At 45.8% G+C, this 21,847-nt stretch overlaps 2 protein-coding genes and 1 pseudogene across 2 annotated transcripts; 2 read left to right on the plus strand and 1 right to left on the minus strand.

Annotated features, from left to right (window-relative positions):
* The first annotated feature begins 2,285 nt into the window (after window positions 1-2,285).
* On the plus strand, window positions 2,286-9,152 carry LOC125555018 (mediator-associated protein 2-like; annotated as a pseudogene).
* Window positions 9,153-12,612: 3,460 nt separating this feature from the next.
* On the plus strand, window positions 12,613-14,301 carry LOC125554453 (heavy metal-associated isoprenylated plant protein 3-like). Its single transcript, XM_048718009.2, has 3 exons — window positions 12,613-13,215; window positions 13,333-13,420; window positions 13,621-14,301. The coding sequence occupies exons 1-3, from the start codon at window positions 12,748-12,750 to the stop codon at window positions 14,073-14,075; spliced, it is 1,011 nt and encodes a 336-aa protein (XP_048573966.2). The 5' UTR covers window positions 12,613-12,747; the 3' UTR covers window positions 14,076-14,301.
* Window positions 14,302-18,975: 4,674 nt separating this feature from the next.
* Window positions 18,976-21,367, minus strand: LOC147977400 (MEIOTIC F-BOX protein MOF-like). Its single transcript, XM_087521156.1, has 4 exons — window positions 20,601-21,367; window positions 20,315-20,390; window positions 20,160-20,233; window positions 18,976-19,087 (listed from the first exon to the last, which is right to left on the minus strand). Exons 1-4 carry the CDS (start codon window positions 21,365-21,367, stop codon window positions 18,976-18,978), a joined length of 1,029 nt encoding a protein of 342 aa, XP_087377282.1.
* Between the last annotated feature and the right edge of the window lie 480 nt (window positions 21,368-21,847).

The raw sequence follows: 21,847 nt of genomic DNA on the forward strand, positions 1-21,847 counted from the left end.
TTGATGACCAGGTCTTGATTGGCCTACCACAAAATATATGTAATATTGCTGGTATTCATTTTTCATTAGAAGAGCTTAGGTTGTGGTAGTTGGGTCCTACCCTTATATGTTGTTCCATTTCCGAGCTGGGGTTGCAAAATCCATTTATTGGATCTTTGTGTCGGATTATTATTAATGTATTTTCCGTATAAAAAAGGAGCAAGAATATTCTGTTGCGCTTTATTATATTCGTGGTTGGAAGGAAAGTTGTCTTCTTTATAGATCGGTGAGGTACAGTCATATAATATCATGTCAGTATAAGTCATATAAATGGGTGAAGCCTATTTTTCATATAAAAAAGGAGCAAGAATATTCTGTTGCGCTTTATTATATTCATGGCTGGAAGGAAAGTTGTCTTCTTTATAGATCGGTGAAGTACAGTCATATAATATCATGTCGGTATGAGTCATATAAATGGGTGAAGCCCCTCCTCCAAGTCTCATCCCTCCCATGCGCCTATATATAGAGGAGGGGTGCACCCCCTCATCCCCTCTTTGGCACACAATTCTCTGTGCCCCTTCTCGTTCTCTACGAAACAAGTTCCTAACGTCGTGAGGCCGCTCCACCCTCTAGTTCTCCGGCAACGCTAAGTTCTGGATAGTGAAGTGTTGTCAGATCACTAACTTCATACGCGTGCAACCCACTGGAGAGATCATGCTTTCGATCTTCATTCAAGGGATAAAAATTCTCGCGTTCAGAGATTGTAAATCCTACCCGCGGGAATCTACACCGACGATCTTCACCAACGCTTCTTCGCTGCAAATTCCGAGATGGTATTGGTAACGATCCGATCTATCTCATATGTATCTTCATACTGATCCTAGAAACTTGTTATGTAGGGTGATTTTTTTTGTTTTCCATTACGTTTCCCAACAACAACATGGGCTACTATATTGTTGATAACATATATTCCATGGTCTTTTGTGAAGACAATATCAAACCCTCAAGCTAACAAAATTATTCACTTTGTGAGGCGTCAAGAAGCATATAGAAAGGATGTTGAGCAGTCATTTGTGGTTATACCAACTCGCCTTGCTAGGTCCTCTGCAATTATGGCAGCAAAAGATTTTGAGGCACACCATGACCACGTGGAGTATGATCATAGAGGATGAGCCGGAACAGCCGTCAGACAATCACTATCAGAATGAGGGGAGCAAGATTTATATACCACCTGTTCAGCCACATATCAAGAACCACGCGGGTCATGAACAACTTCGTGATGAGCATCTGTGGTCGCTTCATGGTCAATAAACTTGTTCGTATTATGTTCTATCTCACATTGTTTGGACCATCTGTTATGCTTGAATTTGAATTTTGAATCAAATTTCACAAACTTTGGATTTCAAATCATTATCACGTATGCGTGTCTAATATAACATTATTCAGGTGGTATTTCGATGCATGTGTCATTTGTATGCTTGTTTAACGGGAAATAGAGAAAAATGGATTTCAGGGGAAGATGTTTACGAGAAAAGAAAAAACTAATCTCGCCAGACAACTTCCCCTGAATTATACAGGTTTTTGTTTTTAAACTTTACAGGGAAACTTGGAGCTGTTAGAGATATTTCTTTTGAGAACAATCTGTTGGAGATGCTTAATACAGAAACTTTTTTTTTGAGAAACTAGAGAAAATATTTTTTTGTCTGACAGAAAATGTTTTTTTTAGAAATTACAGAAATGAATAAGATTGAGAGGCGAGTTACTTTTTTTTAGCCAAGAGAGGCGAGTTACTTAGTCTACACAAGGGGGTGGAGGCCCATCCAGTTTCTGGCCGCTGGACGGACGGCCCAGTATGCACTCATTGCTGCATTACCGCGTCCTGTCCTGACCGGCCCATAGACCCACCATGAAGGGATAAGAAAAAACAGAGGCTAGGGTGTTGCTAAAAAAAAAGAAACCGAGGCCGGAGAGAGAGAGAGATGACGACGGCGGCGGAGCGAGCTCGCCGCCCACACCTCCCTCAAGCCCAAGCCCAAGCCCAAGCCCCGGTAAACTCCAATTCCATGCCCTCCCTCTTGGTTAGAGATCTCGTCGTCGTTGGAATTCAGGGTGGGGGAAAAGAGGGTGCTATGGTTCGTCTTGGTCGGCCTCATTTAGAATTCGGAAGCATTCGCCTGTCAATGAAAAACCAAACCAGAAAAACGAGTAAAAAATCAGAAAAGGGAAAAACCTATAAAAATGAAAATAACAAAAAAAAAACAGCAACACAGAAAGAGAATTGAAAATGTAAAAAAAACAAGAAAAAAATGAAAGGAAATGCTGCATCTGACACCTTGCTGCATGCTTGTACTAGTTATGAGCCTGGACCGGCATTTCAGGAGAGCCAGAGTGGAGAGCAGGGTAAACCTGAAATCCCGTTGTCTGACTCGACAGAACTTTGGCTAATACAGTGGCCTCTAAACCATGTATGTAACTTGGAAGTTTGATTTTTTTTCCCCCACCCGTCTGGCATGTTACTCGTATGCTGCATTTGGGCTCCAAGGTAACATTTTTCTGTATTATTACACAGGTAAAATGCTTCTGATTTTCACGGTGAAGAGGTTTCTCTTACGCTTCATCACAATGGAAACTTGGGAAATTTGGAAAGTCCTTCGGGTAAATAACTTCGATTTATTATTTCAAAATGGTTTTCACTTAAATAATTACATGTTTTGGTGATCTTAAAGCTTCTCAGCATTCAGACAACAACTGAGTTTGATCTTAAAGCTTGTCAGCATTCAGACAACTCTTGAGTGTTTATCGGGTCTATTTTTTCTGGACAGTCTTTTTTATTATTAAAGATAGCTGTGCTAATTATATAAATGGAACTACTTGCTTGCCACTTGTCTTTCATTTTGTTAACTGTTAAGAAGATTCAGACAATGCTGGGTCTTTGATTGTCATTAATGTTACGCAGGCCCACAAGTGCGTCCTGAGTTCTTAGTTCAATCTCAGCTTCCTCTTATTCAAATTTGCTTGTTTATTAGTCCCTCTTGAATCCTTGGAATGGAAATAGAAATTAACAAGATGTTACGCTTCAGTCTACAAAAAGATGATGTTATTCTTTTGTGGATGTTCTGCCAGAAGTTTGGCGTGTCACGTGATATATACTTGTAAACTTTTTCATGTAGTAATGACTAGTTACATCCTCCTCCTTAACTATAATCCCGTTGAATGGCATGCCATCCATCAGTAATACTTTGTAGTACTAGCTGACTTGTATAGTTCCTTCTCCATTCTCACAGGCTGAAAATACCATTGTTTAATTAAAATAGCTATGAATGCTTCTCCACAAACATTCAGGTATATCTAATGCATGTACGTTATTTGGCAGGGACATCGTATGAACCCGTCAGCTTTGCTGCTCAACAGCCGGATGCTACTGTCTTCATTCCATCAGAATCCCAAATGAAAGCTGGTACGTACTTGAAATGTCAACTTTAGTGAGTAGTAATTTAATTGTACAGTATTTTGCAAATGTAGTACTTTAATTATATTTCCATTATATTGAAGTAATGTGAAATTTGCTGAAGCATTCTGACCGTCTTGGTTTAGTATTTCCATGTCGTATTGATGACACAATCGATGGGTTGGTAAACCCTAATTAAATTCGCACTATGTAGCACCATGTTTTGCTTCGTTGCCAGAATTTTAATTCACTGGATACTAGTCAGTGATAGTTTGTAGCACCACGTTTGATTTCAGAAAATGTGCATCTTACTCTTCAAGGGAAATACTCCCTCCTTCCCAAAATACTTGTCGTGGTTTTAGTTCAATTAACTAAAATCATGACATGTATTTTCGAACGGAAGGAGTAACAAATAAAAGAAGAAACAGCACATGACACTTCATCGCTGGAAGTTTATCTCCAAATGTCTAACTCTTATGAGTTACGGTACATGCTTATTCCTCTTGAAGCAATGAAGGGAACAAATCTCAACACGGTAAAGAGGGTATACCATGAATGTAAATCTTAGAGTTTAACGGGCATACAAGGAGTTGGATCATATGTGTGGTATAATTTTTTTTATCAGTTGGCACGGATACTTTTTTTCTATCAGTTGCTATCAGAAAAAAAGTATCCGTGCCAACTGATAAAAAAATTATCTTGTAGAAATAAAGCTCCCATTGTTGTGAGTTTCAGGAGAAGCAGTGCTATTTGCATGACATATACTTGTATTATGAAAAGAAGTTGGTGTAATAGCTGTGCTCCAACTTTGTAAATATAAGTAACATGAGTCTAAGAATATACTCCCTCCGTCCGGAAAAAGTTGTCTCCGACGACATTTTGCGAAAATCACCTCCCCTTTCCTCCGACAAACAACACACTCCCCGCGCCAGAGCCAGAGCTCCCTTGCTCGTCTCCCCCTCGCCGGAGCTCCCCCGCGCCAGAGCTCACCTCCTCTGCTCCCCCGCACAGCTCTCCCGCGCGTCGCCGGAGCTCCCTCTCCCCACGCCACTGCCGCGTTGCTTCCCCCCTCCTCGTTCCTCTCATCGTCCCCCCATGGCGAATCACGGCGAGGAAGGCTCGACTTTTTTCGATCTGCTATCCGACGGCGTCCTTCCCCGAGGGCGGCGAGCCGGAGCTTCCCCTGCGCGTCGTCGACCACCTCCTCATTGGCTGGACGCCGTCGACCACGAACCCAGTATTCTCCAAGCGCACGCCGCTGTGTGGGTCGCCGAGACGCCGAGGCCGAGGCGGAGCTCCAGGCCATCGAGGTCGCGTACGCCGCCGAGTCCGGCAAGCGCCGCCAACTCCCAGACTGGTCCAAGGCACCCGCCCCCGCCTCCGTCTGCCCATAGCCCAACCCAGTCCCCTCGCCCCCCTCCTGCCAAGGTGCGGCTCCCCCCTCTTCTTGCCTCCCGCTTTCCCCTTCTTGTACTCCAAAATGCTTCTTTTGAGTACATTAGCTGTCAATTTAGTCTATCTTGAAGCTTGGGAGCTTCTTTAGCAAGTTCACTGTAAAATTGAGTACAAGATCACGGAAAATTTTCTGGAGTGTATGTTCTGCAGTCACTGAATTTTCTCGAGTGCATGTTTACTGAATTTTCTGAAGTGTATGTTCACTGAATTTGGTTTTCAGTAGTGTTAAGAGTTCAAATCAATAGTGCAGGTTCGTGTACATGGCCACCCCCCATGGATATGCATTGGGGCGCTCCTGGGAGAGAGGATTCATGGCCATCCTAGCTAGCTGCTAGGTGGAGAACGTGTTAGGTTCTTGCTGTCCGTGGCAAAAGCTGGGGCGATCGAGTAGGAGTAGCTAGCAGTGTTGATGGTGTGTGGTGTAGAGAACCATGCAGATGTCATGGGCAGGCACTCATAGTCTAAATTTCATTGATGTCAAATTTTATTTATGTGTCAAGTTTGAAATCAACTTGACTGAACATCAACTTGTTCTGGTTTAGTGTAGAATCACTTAAGTAGATGGAGTAGTTATTTTTTATACTCTCACTGAAGACTGTGTTGCTAAATCGACATCAAGTTTAGGAACAAGTGTGTGTTCCTAAATAATCTTCAGTTTCCACTATATTTACTGTCAAGTCTGAAATTTTGATCTTTACTGTCAAGTCTGATTTGTCTCTGAACATTGGTTACAGTAAATTAGTGGTTAACTGGAATAAGGATTAGATCTTAGCTAGTGCTCTTTTCAGATGGCTTGTTCTCAAAATTTGGTACTCCATTAGAGTAACTTAATTCTCAATATTAACCGTTTCAGTTTCTAACAAGTTTCTTCCATGTGTTCTGAATTAAGTACAGTCAATGATCAAGTGATCTCTTCTCCAAGTTGCCTGAAATTGAATCAGTCATTTAGTTAACTTGGATTTTTTTTTCCAAAATCTGTACATTTAGTCAAGTTTCTTCCATGTGTTCTGAATTAAGTACACTATGGGATCATTTTATTTTACTGTAGATTTGCTTGCAACTGGTTTTAGAAGTATTGCTCGTTTTCCAATTTATGCTGTTTTTTGATCTTTTATGCATAGTTTTATTAGAAGTATTGCTTGTCAAAAGAGTGTTTATGTCTAGAAAATCATACCAAGAGTACAAAAGATGAAAGGAGATCTTTCTTGTTGTGGCCAAAAGAAAATGGATGGATATACGTAATGTAGGGGGAGGATCATGTTTTCAGTGCCTTAGTACACAAAAGTAGGCAAAGTTTCTGTAAGAATATACTTAAATCAAGTTTATTCAGTTAACTAAATCAAGTTTATTCAGTTAAGGACAGAATTATTTTGATCAAGTAATTACTGTGACAACATTGCAACATTTCTTCAGAGTACATGATCAGTTTTGCCCCTTTTTAGTAAAGAGGTGCAGCAACTTTCTGGGATTTCTGAAACTTTAGTCACCGGGACAATATACAGTCACCTGGGAGTCACCTGGGATTTCTGAAACAATACCGCCACTTGGACAATTCAAAACAGTTAACTGAAAGTGTCTAAAACAGTTAAGTGTTTCTGGGATTTCTTTTTTCTTCTGCAAGGCATGATTTCTTTTTTCTTCTTCTTTTTTCTCTGGTGTGTCATGTCTTTTTTTTAGACTAAAAGTGAATCAGAGCAAAAATCTTCTATGTCAGTGTGCTAGAAATAAGAAGACAAAATTGGACTAAAATGAATGACTGAAATTGGACAATTGGAAACTTTAGGCATGTTTGCAATTGGACAAATGGTGTATAAATCCAAATAAATCAAATAAATTCAAATGATTCAAATAATCTTAGTTTGCAATTGGAAACTTTAGGCATGTTTGCAATTGGATAAATGGTGCACACTTGTTTATTTCCTCTCTAGTGGCCTAATTCTAGTGGAACTTTGGTTGGTTAGTGCTCTTCTGTTGCTTTTGACTAATCTTAGTTTGACGGACCTGACTTGTGCTCATTTCCAGTGGACTTCACATTCCAAAGGAGGGACAGAATCTGGAGTAATTGATTATTTCCAAAATCTGGAGTAATCTTCTCAAGTTACATGATCAGTTGTGCTTGACTGAAAATTTTCACAGGAAAATTTTGACTGGAGTAACAGAGGCATAACAGTACAAATTACAGGTATAGATTGCTCTGTTCAACAAACTTCCTATCAGTCCAACAATGTTTCTGAATCTAAACTTTTTCAGTTAACAGAACCTGAACCTGAACTTTTTAACCTTCCCTCTCCCTTTCAGGCGAATGTGGATGTTGCACACTATTGTGAAGGTGTAGCACTGCCCAATTAAATTTCCACTTCACATATCTACTTCAATTTCTACTACAAATTCACCTTTTCAACAGCAGACGCGGGGCAGAGAAGTCAGACGGCGAGGATGAGCAGAAGCATCAGACGGCGAGGAGGAGCAGAAGCATCAGACGGCGAGGACTCGATCTGGGGGCGTTGGCTTCGCCCAACAGCTGCAGCATCAGAGGCTGGAGGGAATCGCGGCGGCAGCAGAAGGAAGCGGCGGCCGGCGACTTGCCCAAATCCCGCACCGGCGGCCGCGGGCGCGAGGAAGCGGGCAGAGGATGAGGGCGCGGGCCGCACCGGCTAGGGACGCGAGCAGGGCGACGAGGGAGGTGCCTTCAGCCGTGGAGGGCGTCCAGTTGGTCGCCGCGGAGGAGCAGTCACCTCCGTGTGGGCGGCGGCGCAGCTCGCCTTCGTGCAGGCGGCGCAGGCGGGCAGGGGCGCCGCGGATTGGCAGCGGCGGCGCAGCGGCGACGCAGGTGGACGGCAGCGCGCTGGGCTCTACGGTGGCTGCCGACGGCGCGCTGGGCTTGTTCCTGCCGCGGGCGTCCGGAGGAGGAAGAAGCAAAGGGGTAATTAGCAGGAGATTTAAAATCCTAAGGGTTTATTTGCAAAAATCATAATGAACTACGCCGTGGACAACTTTTCCCGGACGGAGGGTTCTGCATTCAACTGTCGACGTGTGTAACCTGCAGTGGTTATGTTCTGTTTTTTATTTTTAACACAAGCTTGCAAACAATGCGGGGAAAGAAAGCAAACTATGTAATGCTTATTTCACATTGGTTTAACAAAAACTAAAAGTAATATACCAGCTCTCCCTGGCTGTGTTGTTTCCATTTTGTTATGAGCCCAAGCAGTCCATTTTAACCTATATTTATGTCATGTGCTCTCTGTATGCCAATTGGCCTTTTGACTAACATGTACTCCCTCCGTTCCAAAATAGATGACCCAACTTTGTACTAATCTTGTAGTAGTACAAAATTGAGTCATCTATTTTGGAACGGAGGGAGTAGATGAATAAATTCCGGTGGGGAAGATTTCACGCAGAGTTTGCTTGGTGCGTTATCCTGAACCTGAGGAATTGGAGAAAGAGAAACCAAGTTTTGGGAGTCTTCTTACACCTGGCAGTAGGAGATCTGCAGGTATGTCTTTTTGAAGATGGTTTTTCTTCAGTAATCCCTCTTTTCAGCTGTCAATACGTTAGATGAGTTAGGCAGAGATTTTGCTAGATTTGCTGAATGAGATAGTACATGAAGAAGGCTTGATCCATGAATGCAAGTTTATTTTACCTCTGTTTAACTAAGCCAGACATCACTACTAGAAAAGTTACCTCATAAAACGCACTGATTGTGTTAACGTTGCTGTTTTATGCAAGACATGAAATTCATCTGTACTAGAATGCTATCAGGCAGACAATATCTTTCATCACTGATGAAATGCTGCCTACCGGTAGTATGTTAGCATGCATGTCCTTTGATCATAAATACAGGAGCAGCAAAATACATATTGGAGATAACCCTTACTGTCACTCAACGATCATCAGCTTTGTATGTGTCCAGCCAGCCAACCAGCCAGTTATTGCTTGTTCCTCGCTAGTCCTGCTGCGTTTGTCGGTTTTGCTTAGTGAAGTTGTTAGCCCTTGATGCAGCAAACAGCGCGGTCTGAACCTAGCGTACGTATTGCCTTGTGCAGGTTTGAACATCCTGAAGAAGGAATTGTACATCCTGAAGGAAGGAAGGAAAGGAATTGTAGGCGATCAATCCACCACATGATCTTTGTTGTGCTGTGTGTGCCCTAATCTTTCTTGATAAATTTTTCTAGAAACTCGGTCAAACTTCACATCATTCGACTTGAGAGAAAATTCACACCCCTTGTTTTCAGAGACGGATGGAGAGTAGAATCAAGCGGTCCACATGTACGATCTGCAACAAAGTACGTACAAAGAAAACAAGAGAAAAAGCATGAGACAGGGGAACTTCAAAAGGGGAATGTTATGTATGGTAAGGGTTGTGTGGGACGAAACGATGCATATATACATGCCACTAACATGGGTAAGCATGAGCTAGCTAATCTGAAAAAGCTTGGGATCTTCCTGTTTCGTTTTGCTTCAAATCCTGGATTGTTGCCACCTCCTTCATCGTGGCGCATGCTCATCCCAAGCAAATTATTCCTGTAGGTACTATGGCCATGTACATCAAGGTTGCTAGGTACTCCATATTATGATGTTAACCATGCATGTTGCTGACTGACTGGGCGATTGGGGCCCTTTCCACCACTTTGTAGATATGTGGAGGTTGCACCTGTCGGTCTTCTTGAGCAGCTGCACGCCCCTTTCGCCGGATGGCATGTTGAACATCTTCGCCGATCCTGTTCTTGTACCTGAATGGTTCGTCTTCATCACAAATTCACAATGAACTCGATAAGCTCATATGGCATAGAGAATAGCCTGATATTGAGCAAATCTCCAAAACCACCACATTGGATTATGGTCTTCTTTGGCTCGCTGACCGACTTCGTAGCGACCTCGTGCAACCGCTTTGCTGCAAATCGCAGACTGAATCCACAGCAATGCTGTTGCGCCATGGTTGTTTGTTGCAGCCGCAGAAAAAGGTTGGAAAAAGAAAAGCATCAGTACAGGTTGCCTTATCATACCCAAAACAGTGTTAAATAGACCCACTAACAATGCTGATGATCGTACCATCCAACAAGAAAGATGCGACGCCGGCGATGGCTGCAAGGTCGCTGCCCGTGGCCTTTGATCCGAGCCTGACGGCAAGGCACAGGCAGGCGTTCATAGTCCAGGCCTCCAGGGTGGTGGTGGTTTCTGAGATTTGCTCACCATGTCTCTGACTCTCTGTTGTCTGCTCGCACTACCTCGTGCAATTATTTCGGCTAGTAGCGCTGGGCCATCCTCGGCGACCCCGGTGCCGGTACCGTGGACCTCCAGTCCGTCGCCGCCACGCTCAAGATCGCCCAGCCTGCGGCGCAGCGGCAGAGGGTGGCCGCTCGGTCCACCAGGGGGAAAAGGAGAGGGCTACAATCATGAAAAAATAGGGATAGGCTAGGGTCAGTCAACTGAAAAATGTTTTTGGGTCAGACGATTCATTTTGGGCCGTCTGCTCATCTTCCTTCCCTAGCCACCGCACAGACCACCTCCCAAACCGTCAGCTTCCACCGCTCCGCAGCCGCTGGCGCCAGCCACGTCGCTCCGCCCTCCCCTCAACTGCCGCCCACCTCGCGCTGGTGCCATCCCTGATCATCCCTCTAACCCCGGCAATGAACAGATTTTTCTGGTGAACCTGCACCCACTGCCCCCACCCCTAAGATAGATATCCGGCGAGCCTGCCATCCTAAGATAGACCAGCGGCTGCTACTTCTCCGGCTGCTCCTTCCTTCCATCTGGCGGCTGCTGCTTCCTTCATCCAAAATCAACCGACTTAAATACTATATTCAGGCGGACGTTCACGTAAACTGAGAAAATACACAAGTTATTTTTTGGAAAGGGAACATCACACGTGTCAAACCAAGGGCGATCGATTTTGTACCCGCTATGAACCCGAAAGCCAAGTTCATGTACCTGCAGTGAACATATTTTAACAGAAACGCTAAGAACCCAACGTCAGATTTTTAGGTAGGGCAAATATGACATTCTTCACGGCAATGTACTATATTGGTGTGATTAGGGATGTAAATGGTACAGATATTTTCCGCTCTGAATTCGCATTCGCATCCATTTTTATGAATATGGTATGCACTTGCACAAATACGCCGGATATGGAGGCAGATAGGGATTTTTGTCAACCGGATATCCGGCAGATATGGTATAGGTAACATCCGACGGATGTGGATTATCCGGTATTTTCTGTGGATTATCTGAGAATATCAAATAAGATTATCTGATTAATTTAGACCTTAAAGAGCCCAAATACCAAACCCGCCCACTAATAAGAATCACCGCATGCAAATTGTTACCATATGCTTTACTTCCCAGCGACGCGAGGGTTTCATCTAGGGTTGCCATGGCCCCCAGGGAATTCTTGGTCCCTTCATCTTCGGCTGTCATCTTGGCGCTAAGAGGTAGGGGGGACCTCGCATTTTCAAGAGTTTTATGTTTTTTTGTCACCGTCTGGTGACCATCATTTTTTGTGAGAATAAATTTAGTATTGTTCTTTTGGCGGTGCCATGAAATTAGAGAGCTTTATGTCCTCGTGGATCCAATTATTCGGATTTGATGAGTTTATGTTGGTGTGTCAAACTTTTTTTTGTTGGTTTGATTCTTTGTGGAGTTGAAATTTGTCATCGTCATCATGGTGAACATATTGTGATCCGACGGCCTGCACTTCTAGGGATCATCCCCGGCCCAAGTATGTTCACTGATCAAGACTTCCCATCTTTATGGATGGGCGACACAAGGCGCTCTCAAAAATCATTATTGGTAATTGTGTGGGGTGAAAGAGTGATAACATCATTGCTCCAGTCCAATTGCAGTCACTTTACCGAAGTCTTTGGAGTATTTTTACTAGCAGAAATTGATACCACGAAGAAGGTGTTTCCAAGAGATTTCATTGTAATTCTTAGTCATATGAGTTACTTTGTATTTTCTTTGATATTAGATCCAAATAGGTGTACCTGTAATTCTTATGAGCATGAATAAAATTACAAGCCTTTGTAAAAAAATTGTTATCATATTGGTCTGTGTCATGAATTCAAACACTTGGCCACTCTCTTGTGTTATGTGGTTGGATAAATAAATTGTATTAATATTATTTGCATACTAGAAATAAAATCATGTCTCATTGTAGGTTTGACTCGATTGTTTTTTTTTTTCGTTTCCTGTCCGAGTCCACTCTATTTCTGCTCTGAATCCGTAATCTGATAAAATCCACGTTCAAAACCGCATCCGGTCATTATCTGCTCAGCTTCGAATCCGACAAAAAAAAATATGGCAAAGGATATGGGAAAAGCATTATCCGATCCGATCCATCTACATCCCTTGGCGTGATGACGACAAATTTAGTTCACAAGCACGGCAATTTTTGATATAAAAATGAACTAAGACGGATTTGCCATGCTCACCAAATAAACTTGACATCCTTGAAGAACATAATTTGCCATGGTAAAAAACGAAACATCAGATTTGTAGTGGAGTCCAAAGGGTTTTTAACCAATTTGTTTCAACCAGCCAATTTTATGTATGTGGAGTGCAATCAGCACTGGTTATAAACTTATAATTTGTAACAAACAAATGAAGAGCGGAGTAGAAAGATTCGGGCGTATGCATGCATGCATGGAACGTACTGGTAATGTACAGGAGAAGCGGTCTCAGCTGAGCAGAGCAGAGCAGCTACTACGACGACCAAGTCCCGTAGCTCCTATTTATGCGCCCTCCTCTTCTCTCCTCGCCAGCCCAACCCAACCTCCGTCCATCTCTCCCTTTCTTCTTCCTCTCGCAACACACAACACAGACAGAACAACCACTAGTACGTCCATCCCGAGTGAGCGAGCGAGCCGGCCATGGCGGAGGGTGCCGACGCCAAGGAGAAAGAGGGGGAGAATGGCACCGGCGACGACGGGAACGAGAGGGCAAACAAGAAGCAGCAGAAGAAGAAAGAAGGCGGCGACGCTGGGAAGAAGAAGGCGGCGCCCGTGGTGCTGGGGGTGGACCTGCACTGCGACGGCTGCGCGCGCAAGGTCGTCAAGGCCGTCAAGGCGGCGCAGGGTGTGGAGGGCGTGGCGGCCGACGTGGCCGCCGGCACGGTGACGGTGAGCGGCAAGGCCGTCGACCCCTGGGACCTCAAGGACCGCGTCGAGGCCAGGACGCACAAGCCCGTCGCCTTCGTCTCCCCGCCCAATCCCCCCAACCCCAAGAAGAAGAAGGACGGCGGCGACACCGCCACCGAGGGCAAGAAGGGCCAGGCCGGCGACGGCAAGGGCGCCAAGGCCGCCGGCGATGACAAGAAGAAGAAGAACAACAGCAAGGAGGTGATTAGATTAGATTTGATCATTAGCACGGTTGTAAAATCAATCAAACGTACGGTGCAGGATTAGTATGCATAAGTTTGATGCTAATGGTGGTTAGTTTGTTTGTTAACTAATTAGGGTCCGGAGTCGACGGTGGTGGTGAAGATCGGGCTCCACTGCAACGGCTGCATTGACCGGATCAGGCGGACCGCGCACAAGATCAAAGGTAACTGCATAATTGAGTGAGCATGCACCCACCCACCCACCCACTGACTCTCCCTCCCTCTCTCTTCCTGCCATGCATGGCATGCATGCAGCACGTACATTCATTCATGGAGTTGTCGTGCAGCAAGCGCTGCTGCGACACTGCATGCATGGCTCATGGCTGTCGCTGGAAATCGAAATGATTGACCTGCATGAATGTAGGCGTGAAGGAGGTGAAGGTGGACACGGCCAAGGAGCACGTGACGGTGCAGGGCACCATGGACGCCAAGGCCCTCCCCGACGTGCTCAGGCGCAAGCTCCGGAGGGACGTCGACGTCGTGCCCCCGCCAGCGGCCAAGAGCAAGGACGGCGGCGACAAGAAGAAGCAGCACAAGGACGGCGGCGAGGACGCCGCCGGGGAGCAGCAGCAGGGGCAAGGAGGCGGCGGCGGCAAGAAGAAGAACAAGAACAAGAACAGGCAGGAGGACGGCGGGGAGGAGGCTGGCGGCGCCGCGGTGGTGGCGGAGCAGGCGTTCCCGATGGCGATGATGTACGGCGGCGGGGGCGGAGGAGGGGGAGTGGTGGCTGGGGGGTGGACGACGTCGTACCGGGTGGAGATGCTACACGCGCCGCAGCTGTTCAGCGACGAGAACCCCAACGCCTGCGCCGTCATGTGATGTGAAACAAGATGCACGCACGCACGCACGCACGTGTTGCATGCAGCGTTGTAACTTAGTCGTAGCGAGTACCAAGTACGTACGGACTGAGCCCGCATGCACGTATGCACGTACGTACCGTGGCAACATATGATGCGTACGGTCGCAGTATGTTTGTGTTGGCTGGTGAGACGACTCATTTCGATCGATCGATCGATCGGGCATTCAATAACAATGGTATCGTGCAGACTGCGGCCGGTGCTTGCTGCCAGCAGCCGGCCTCGGTGTGCGTGCACGCACTCGCCGGCCGGCCGTACGTACGTCCGGCGCGGCGTTAAATTGTGCAGGTAGGTAGAGATTGGCATGCAGTGATCCATTGCTGGAGCTGGAGCTGGCGCGCAGGGCAGACGCACAGCAGCCATGCCCATGCTGCCCGGCCGGCCTACGGCAGAGAGATGGATCTGCAACGTAGAGTACGATCGACGTCCGTCCACCCGTCAATTTCTCTGGCTGACATGTGCATGTGCGAGCTGACCGCCGCCGGCCTCATCACACTCATCGCCTGCAACTGCAAGCGCAACGTGCCAACGCTGTTCCATCCCGTTCATTTCCCTCCAGGCGTCCGTGCATGCCCTGGCCTGCTGCATACGTACCATCGATCGTGTCATGACGACGAGCGCGCAGAACACAGGCACACTTTGGAGGTCTCTCGGAGCATCTAGACCGGACCGGACGTCTCATATCTTCACCAAACGCTCGAGCGGCCTGCCCGACCAGGAATTTACAATCGGGCAAAGCCAGCCCAAGAGCCCTCATACTCAGCCCTTATGTGCACCGGCGGAGAGCTACGTGTTGCTGAAAAAAGTTGTGGCTCATACGAGAGGCCTCATTCGAGAGACTAAATCATGTCTCGAATACGTGTTGTTTGACGTCGCTCCAGCGCGTCATTCGAGAGACTAAATCCGGCTATTTAAACCCGGCGGCAAGGGAACCCTAGACCGTGCGGATCATACGAGAGGGCTCATTTTTGCTATGTATGGTTGTAGATCTCTCATGATCTGATCCATCCATCGATGTGACGATGAATTGATGATCGACCACTGAGATTAACAGATTTCTCACGTACGTAGCTCCAAAAGAGAGGACCTGCTAGAATAATAACAAACGAAATTAAGGTTCGTCCGTGTCAAATATCACTTCTCCATCGCCTGTCAAGTCCCTTTCACTTCTGGTTCTTGGCTGCATGCGTGCGTGCCTCTTCCCATGCATACACCTTATTGTCTCAAGACACCTGGCCACCTTAATTTGTATTTTAAGACCACAGTTACATATTGATGTAATATACTCCCTCCGTCTCATAATGTAACATGTTTTTTTGTCACTACACTGGTGACGAAAACATATTACATTATGGGATGAAGGTAGTAGCAACGAGCATGCCTTTAAGTTGCAGAGCCCCTAAACCATCATGTTCATTGCCATTTGTTTGTTAACCTTGCTAGGTATTTATATAAATTGCTCCATGTCAATTATAATAACCAAATTACTTGTTTGAACTTGAAAGAGTACCTAGCTAAATATGAAATGCCACCGGCATAATCATTCAACACTGAGATAAAGTTGTTGAAGAACAAGGAACAACAGGCACCACCACCAATACACCATGCATGGTACAAGAGCCGTTCATGCCTAGCATGATACAAGTACAAAAAGCAGGCGTCAATGCAGTGACTATACCAACTGAAAATAAACCTGAACCAATAAAATAGCAGAAGACACATACACAATGAAGTATTGAGATACATAATCTAAGAAATTCTATATATGCAAAAAGGCGAAAAAAGAGTGGTCTAAATGTGAAATCAGCATGAATTATTTTTGTTTGCTTTGGTGGACAATACAACAAACTACTCCCTCCTTCCAAAAATAAAAAGCATCGGTTGACTTTCTAGTCTTTCTTGAACAACTTTGACTATGATTTTCATGCATTGTATCATTGTATGTCTACAAAATTAGTATACATACATATGAAATGAAATTGTTTTAAGTATTGAATTGCTTACCAGAACATTAATATTAGATCGTTGTATATATGTAAATTATTTATGGAATATAAGTAGTGCAAGATTTTTCACATGCATGGGTGCAAGGCCTATCGAGAAGGAAACTAATAGGTGAGCCCCCGCGTCGTCCCTTCCCCGGGAATTAACTAGTTGGCCATAGTCACCCTTTGGGGGATAATCAGTAAATGTAAACAAACCAAAAATGCATACTCTAGAAAAAGATCATACCATCATAGGCAAGATTACTTACCCCAATTGGCCACTTTCCGTTGGCCCGCCACTTGTTCTGCTTCCTCCGAAACACTATCTGTCCCTTGTTCCTACATGCATAGAGGGGGAAAACAATGAGCTTACCTAGAAGCACAAAATGTTCCCTGGAAAGAAACGATTATGACCCACAATGGTAAACTAAAATCCACAATGGTAGGAAGACGATGGTGTCACCCACAATGGTAGGAAACGCTTTGGAACTGACGCACAGCGTCCTCCCTTCGATGAAGAGGGCGTTGCCGCCGATGCATGTCATTGGCACAAACCTTCCCAGCATAAGGTCAGCTAGTCTGTAAACTAAAATCTTCTTGTAGTTGTGGCTTAGAACGACCACCAGGATCTCCGGGCCACATTCTACCAGATGGTAGTACGTATAAAAGGTGTCGGGTGTGCTTGCTGGACATTTGGCAATCGACCTTGGTGGTGCCACTTCCACCGCCTGTTGTTGCTGTACCTGGGGCGGGCCGATCTCTAGCACCTCTGGTGAGGCGAAACTTGTGGTAAAACAGACCGCATATATCTTTCCTTGGGACGAGATTGGACGACAACTTTGGGAGGCGAACCAGCTTGAAACCCTCCATTGGACGACCATGCGTACCTAGCGATGGCGCCGTCGGCATCGGCGACCGGCCGCCCCTTGTATCTCGACGATGACATGCTCTCGCTGCACGTACGTAGCAGATGCATGTTTCACCAAACAATTGATGCGAAATAGATTAACCCTAGAATCGAAATTTTAGGTAATAATAACCATGCAGAGACGTACCAGATGTTGAAGATAATTAACTATTCACACATGTAAACCCTAAAATATACAGAGAGAAAATTTAGGTCATCACCGTACCAGGCAGGGATCTATGCGTCTTCACGCGGAACGGCGGCAGCGATCGACGTGAATCGCGGCAGATCCAAACGACGCTCGGGTAGGCAAGGCCGGTAAATAAGGTGGTCGCCGGGAGGGTTGGCGGCGGCGTTATAGAAGTTGATGATAGGGATTCTCAAAAAAAAAAAAAGAGTTGATGATAGTGTTACGTACGTGTACGCATCGTCGCTGATCGATCTCTTCCGTTCTTTCTTTCCTTCTTTTCTAGCTACATACATATACATGTTCATGCAAAAAAAAACATACATATACATGAGAATAAATCTGTTTCACTGATGATCGATCCGATCTTCATCGGAACCTCCAAAGGAAATTTAGAGGTATGGTCGGGACGGTGGTGAGGGGTGGCGAGGCGCGTGCTAGAGCACCGTGGGCAGCGGATTGCGGCAGCAGGCAGCCTGGCGACGGCCGTAGGCCGTTTTAGGAAGATCATGAGAGGAAGAAGAAAGCCATTATCGACCAGTTTACCCATTTCTTCTTCATACACATGATATAGATAAATAGATAGATATATAGGGGCTCCCGTCCAATATTGGTAGCTCGGACGGCATGACATGATCAATGGTAACCCTCAGAACAAAAGACATGACCGATGGTGCGCATACACGCACGAGGGATGGAAGTAAATGGAATGGAACAATTTTGGTTGTAAGTAGTGCAGGTCAACAGGCCTGCCAGGTCTCGCACATGCGAGTGATATGGGTCTTTTTTTTGAGATGGAGTAATGGCATGGAAATTGATGGTACGTGTACGTGTTGGATGGACATCGATTGCGTCGTTGCAGATCGATCTCTACCGTCGGGTACTGGGCATAGGCATGGGCATCGTCAAAGGTCGTTTTCAATCTCACTCTGCATCAGTACGATGGAGTACCGTAAGAGCATCTATAGTCGAAGTTGCCAAACCGGTCCTATACGTTCACGGACACTAATCAGGCACTCCCTAAATCTGGGTCTTCACATCCGCATATCTCATATTCCAAATCCTATATCCATACAAATTCATACAACTAGTACGTAAATCACGTACGATCAAAATCGATAAGAAACAGACATATAAACTGGTACCAAACGGGCATAAATCACATAAACATTACCCAAAAGATCACCAAACGGGCAGGTCACATAGTTAAACGATCCAGCACATTGTAACTACATACAACAACTAGATTATAAACAGGAGAGGGCGAGCTTCACCACTTCCTCGCCGGCCCTTTGCCCTTCTGGTCGCCGGCGCAGCTGTAGGAGTCCGTGGCAGGAGGTGGGTCCACGTTGGAGCCGTCAGACCTGTCGTCGTCGGAGGAATCAGAGATGACGATGTAGCCTTGCAAGCGCCGGACGTCGTGGTCTTCCTTGCGCTTGAGCTTGGCCACCCTCGTCGCCTCTGCCACTGCCTCCGCCGCCTCCCGCTCGGATTGCTCAATGTTGAGCCGGAGTTGCTTGGCATTGATCCTCCGGAGTCGTCGGACATTCGTCCTCAACTCAATCAGTGACCGACGACACACCCACTCGAGGAGACGATCATCCTCCTCGGGCACCCGGCGGCGTCGGGCAGACTGCGCAGATGCGCCAAATTCGCCCGCCATCTCCCTTGCCCTCTGCCTCTCGCGGCGACCAAGCTGGCACTGGAACCCAGCGCTGCCCGAGCGGAGCATCGGACAGGAGGTGGAGGAGGCCATCGGGCAGGAGGAGCAGATCAGGCAGGCCTAGCAGGTCCGCGCGCGGGGCCGGAAGGGCCGGCGCTGCGCGACGAGCGACAGGTGGCGTTGCACCGGACCCGTAGTTGCCGCCCGTATCGCATCGGAACCGGACGACATGCTACAACCAGCAAGACAGATGTTGCAGTTGGTAGGAAAAAAATATTGCAAACAATGGCATAAGATGTTGCATGGTTGACTGAGACTTGGTTAAATCTCAGTTAATTGATGTTTAGCAGTCCGAAAGAATATTTTGTTTTTGTTTTGGGACCGTCTACATATGAGTCGTCTAAAGAAAATTCTGCTTTTCTAGAACATGCGTGGTATCAACGTCGGGGCGTCGAAACCAGCTCTGCAATAACATTATAAATGAATTTTTTGATCTCATATGTTTACAAGAAATCATTAAACAGGTCATTTATCTTTTTTCATTTTTAATAGAGTACAAATGTAAATGCTCATGCATACACTCATACACTCATCCCTATGAACACACATGCACAACACCTTCGAGAGACTTAGCCGGCACATCATTTTGAAATTGGGGAAGTCATCACGTCTCTTTTTACTGAACGCACATCATCGGCCGGACAAAAGAATTTCCCAACTAAGTTGAATCAGTGACATACACAACCAGCCAGAGATGAGAAAATGTTATCCCAAATGAGAAAAAAAAGATCACATGGATGATGCTATACAACACACTTCCACTTCAACTAAGAACCTAGTCTACACTAGTATAAAAGTTACGAGTCAATCAAGACGATCCAACCATCTGATACAATCAAACCCAAGGATTCATCAATTTATTTTTTATGTCAACCCTCACTTAACATATATAGTTAATTAATTAATCTTCTATCTGACACAACTCGGTGTATATTTATTACAAAGTGCATAGTTTATACATATGCTGAGATACTAGTAAGGAGTAAAGCCGTTGATACATATGCTTAGACATGCAACCTGGGCATACATCAGCAAACGATAGACGACATAGTGTATTGCCATACTGTTCTGCTAATCGACTTCAATGAGTTCGGCCACTCTTTTGTTTCTCCTCCTTGACAGGAGTAAGTTCGATCTTGTTGTTTGGCAGATTCCTCCACATGCCCACAAAAAACTTGACCAATAGATGGACAGAAGCATCGCCATCTCGGTATATGATTTCACACAGCCTAAGGTTCTTGCACCTGAAATGTGGCAGGTCCTTGGAATATGACTGGCAGCGTTCCATCACCTCATTTGTAGGATGGAAATCCAAGACCTGTTGAACACCACAAAAGAATCAATATTACGCAATGTATTGAGTTAAGATAATAGTTGATGAAATTAGAAGTGGTAGCACCTTGCAATGGCGCAAAGTGAGCTTCTGCAGGTTACATGAGTTCTCTAGGTATTGCTGCAGCCCGAGGAAGTCGTCGCTGATTCAGCACTCATCTAGGAACAATGTTGTCAGGTTCTCAAACTTGAATAGAGGAGGATTCTCATGACTCTCATTGAACAACAACTGAAACCCAGATATGTATAGTCATTTTGTTATCTTTGAATGCCTCCAGATAAATTAAGAAGATACAAACTGAATAAATAAAAGTTACCGTGACCGCAAAATGCAACAAGTGCAAGGTTGTCACATTAGACAGCGCGCCAAGAATGCCCAATTGGTGCTTAACGTCGTGCTCGATCCAGCGTAGATGAATCGACGCATCGACAAGAGACGGCATGGTATGTGGTTCAGCTGTATCAATAATGTGATGGAGCTCCGCGCGGAGGCGGAGAGAAACAAGAGCAGGGCGTCTATAATCAACTTGAAAACTTCAAATTCATCCTCCTCGTCCACCGTGCACTCGCCATGGACAACCAATTTCTTGAGTGACGGGGAGGCGATCTTGATATTGCTGGTGAGAAAGAAGCAGCATCTTTCGAGCTGCACATCCTCTAGAGCAGGGCAGCCGGAGCTGATGTGGCTCGCAATATCTTTCAGCTTCACCTCCAGGCCGGAAAGATGCAATCTTTTGAGCCCGCGAGGCCATGTATCTCGACCTATGTCGCGGCGGAGCCAACGGTCCCCAACGGTAACGGTGGCGTTGGCCACGTGTAACCGGAAGTCCTCAAGAAGCGTGAAGTCATGGCCGGGCAGAAGGTTGACCGTGAAGTCGTCAAAGCCGCGGCGGATATATCTATGGTCGATGTCGAGGCACGGCACGGCGCGCCAGAGGTGCCGCCACCGCATGGAGAGCACGCACGTCTGCACCGTCTGCTGGGCCATGAGGCGCGACAGGATGGTGAGGAGGAGGTCGTCCGGCAGGGCGCTCAGCCGGTCATCGCCGGCATCACCGCCGCTGCCGTCTGCATGGCGTGCACGCTTCGGCTCGGCGGGGGCGTCCGTGGAGCCAAGCATTTCCGTTGTTTTGGATTGCTGCAGCAGTACGTAGGAGACGATTAATCTGCTGGGTGTGGCTGCGCCGCCGCCACCATGACTGAGAAAGATGGGATCAGGATTCGGGATTCAGAGAGAGCCTTAATGGGATTTATGTATAGAAAGAACGGGCCCTTTCCATTCCTTTTTCTTTCTTTATTATTATTTGTCTTTTTTTCCTCAGATATGTTCCTCATTTTTTTATGCTTTCCTTTTTCTCTATTTCGTTTTTCATTTATTTTTATGTTTCTCTCATCTCTTCTTTTCTTTTGTTTTTTCTTCTTAAGGTCTTGTACAATGCAAGGTGCTTAGCAAAGGTGCCTGAAGAAATAAATCAGGCTTTTTTAAGCATCGATGCTTATTTATACAAGGCAGACGTTTAATTAGGTGTCTCTCCTATAAAAATAGACACCGGTGCTTTAGAAAAACCCGATTTATTTTTCTAAGCACCTAGCATTGTAC

This window comes from Triticum urartu, chromosome 4A (assembly GCF_056163025.1).
Source record: "Triticum urartu cultivar PI428250 chromosome 4A, HENAU_Tu73, whole genome shotgun sequence".
NCBI lineage: Eukaryota > Viridiplantae > Streptophyta > Magnoliopsida > Poales > Poaceae > Triticum > Triticum urartu.

Coding starts and splice junctions, on each gene's coding strand:
- LOC125554453 (XM_048718009.2), top strand. CDS start 12,748: ATGGCGGAGGGTGCCGACGCCAAGGAGAAAGAGGGGGAGAATGGCACC. Junction 13,216..13,332: donor AGAAGAACAACAGCAAGGAG/GTGATTAGATTA, acceptor TTAACTAATTAG/GGTCCGGAGTCGACGGTGGT. Junction 13,421..13,620: donor GACCGCGCACAAGATCAAAG/GTAACTGCATAA, acceptor GCATGAATGTAG/GCGTGAAGGAGGTGAAGGTG.
- LOC147977400 (XM_087521156.1), bottom strand. CDS start 21,367: ATGCTTGGCTCCACGGACGCCCCCGCCGAGCCGAAGCGTGCACGCCAT. Junction 20,234..20,314: donor TCACTTTGCGCCATTGCAAG/GTGCTACCACTT, acceptor GGTGTTCAACAG/GTCTTGGATTTCCATCCTAC. Junction 19,088..20,159: donor AAGGACCTGCCACATTTCAG/GTGCAAGAACCT, acceptor TGCTGGTTGTAG/CATGTCGTCCGGTTCCGATG.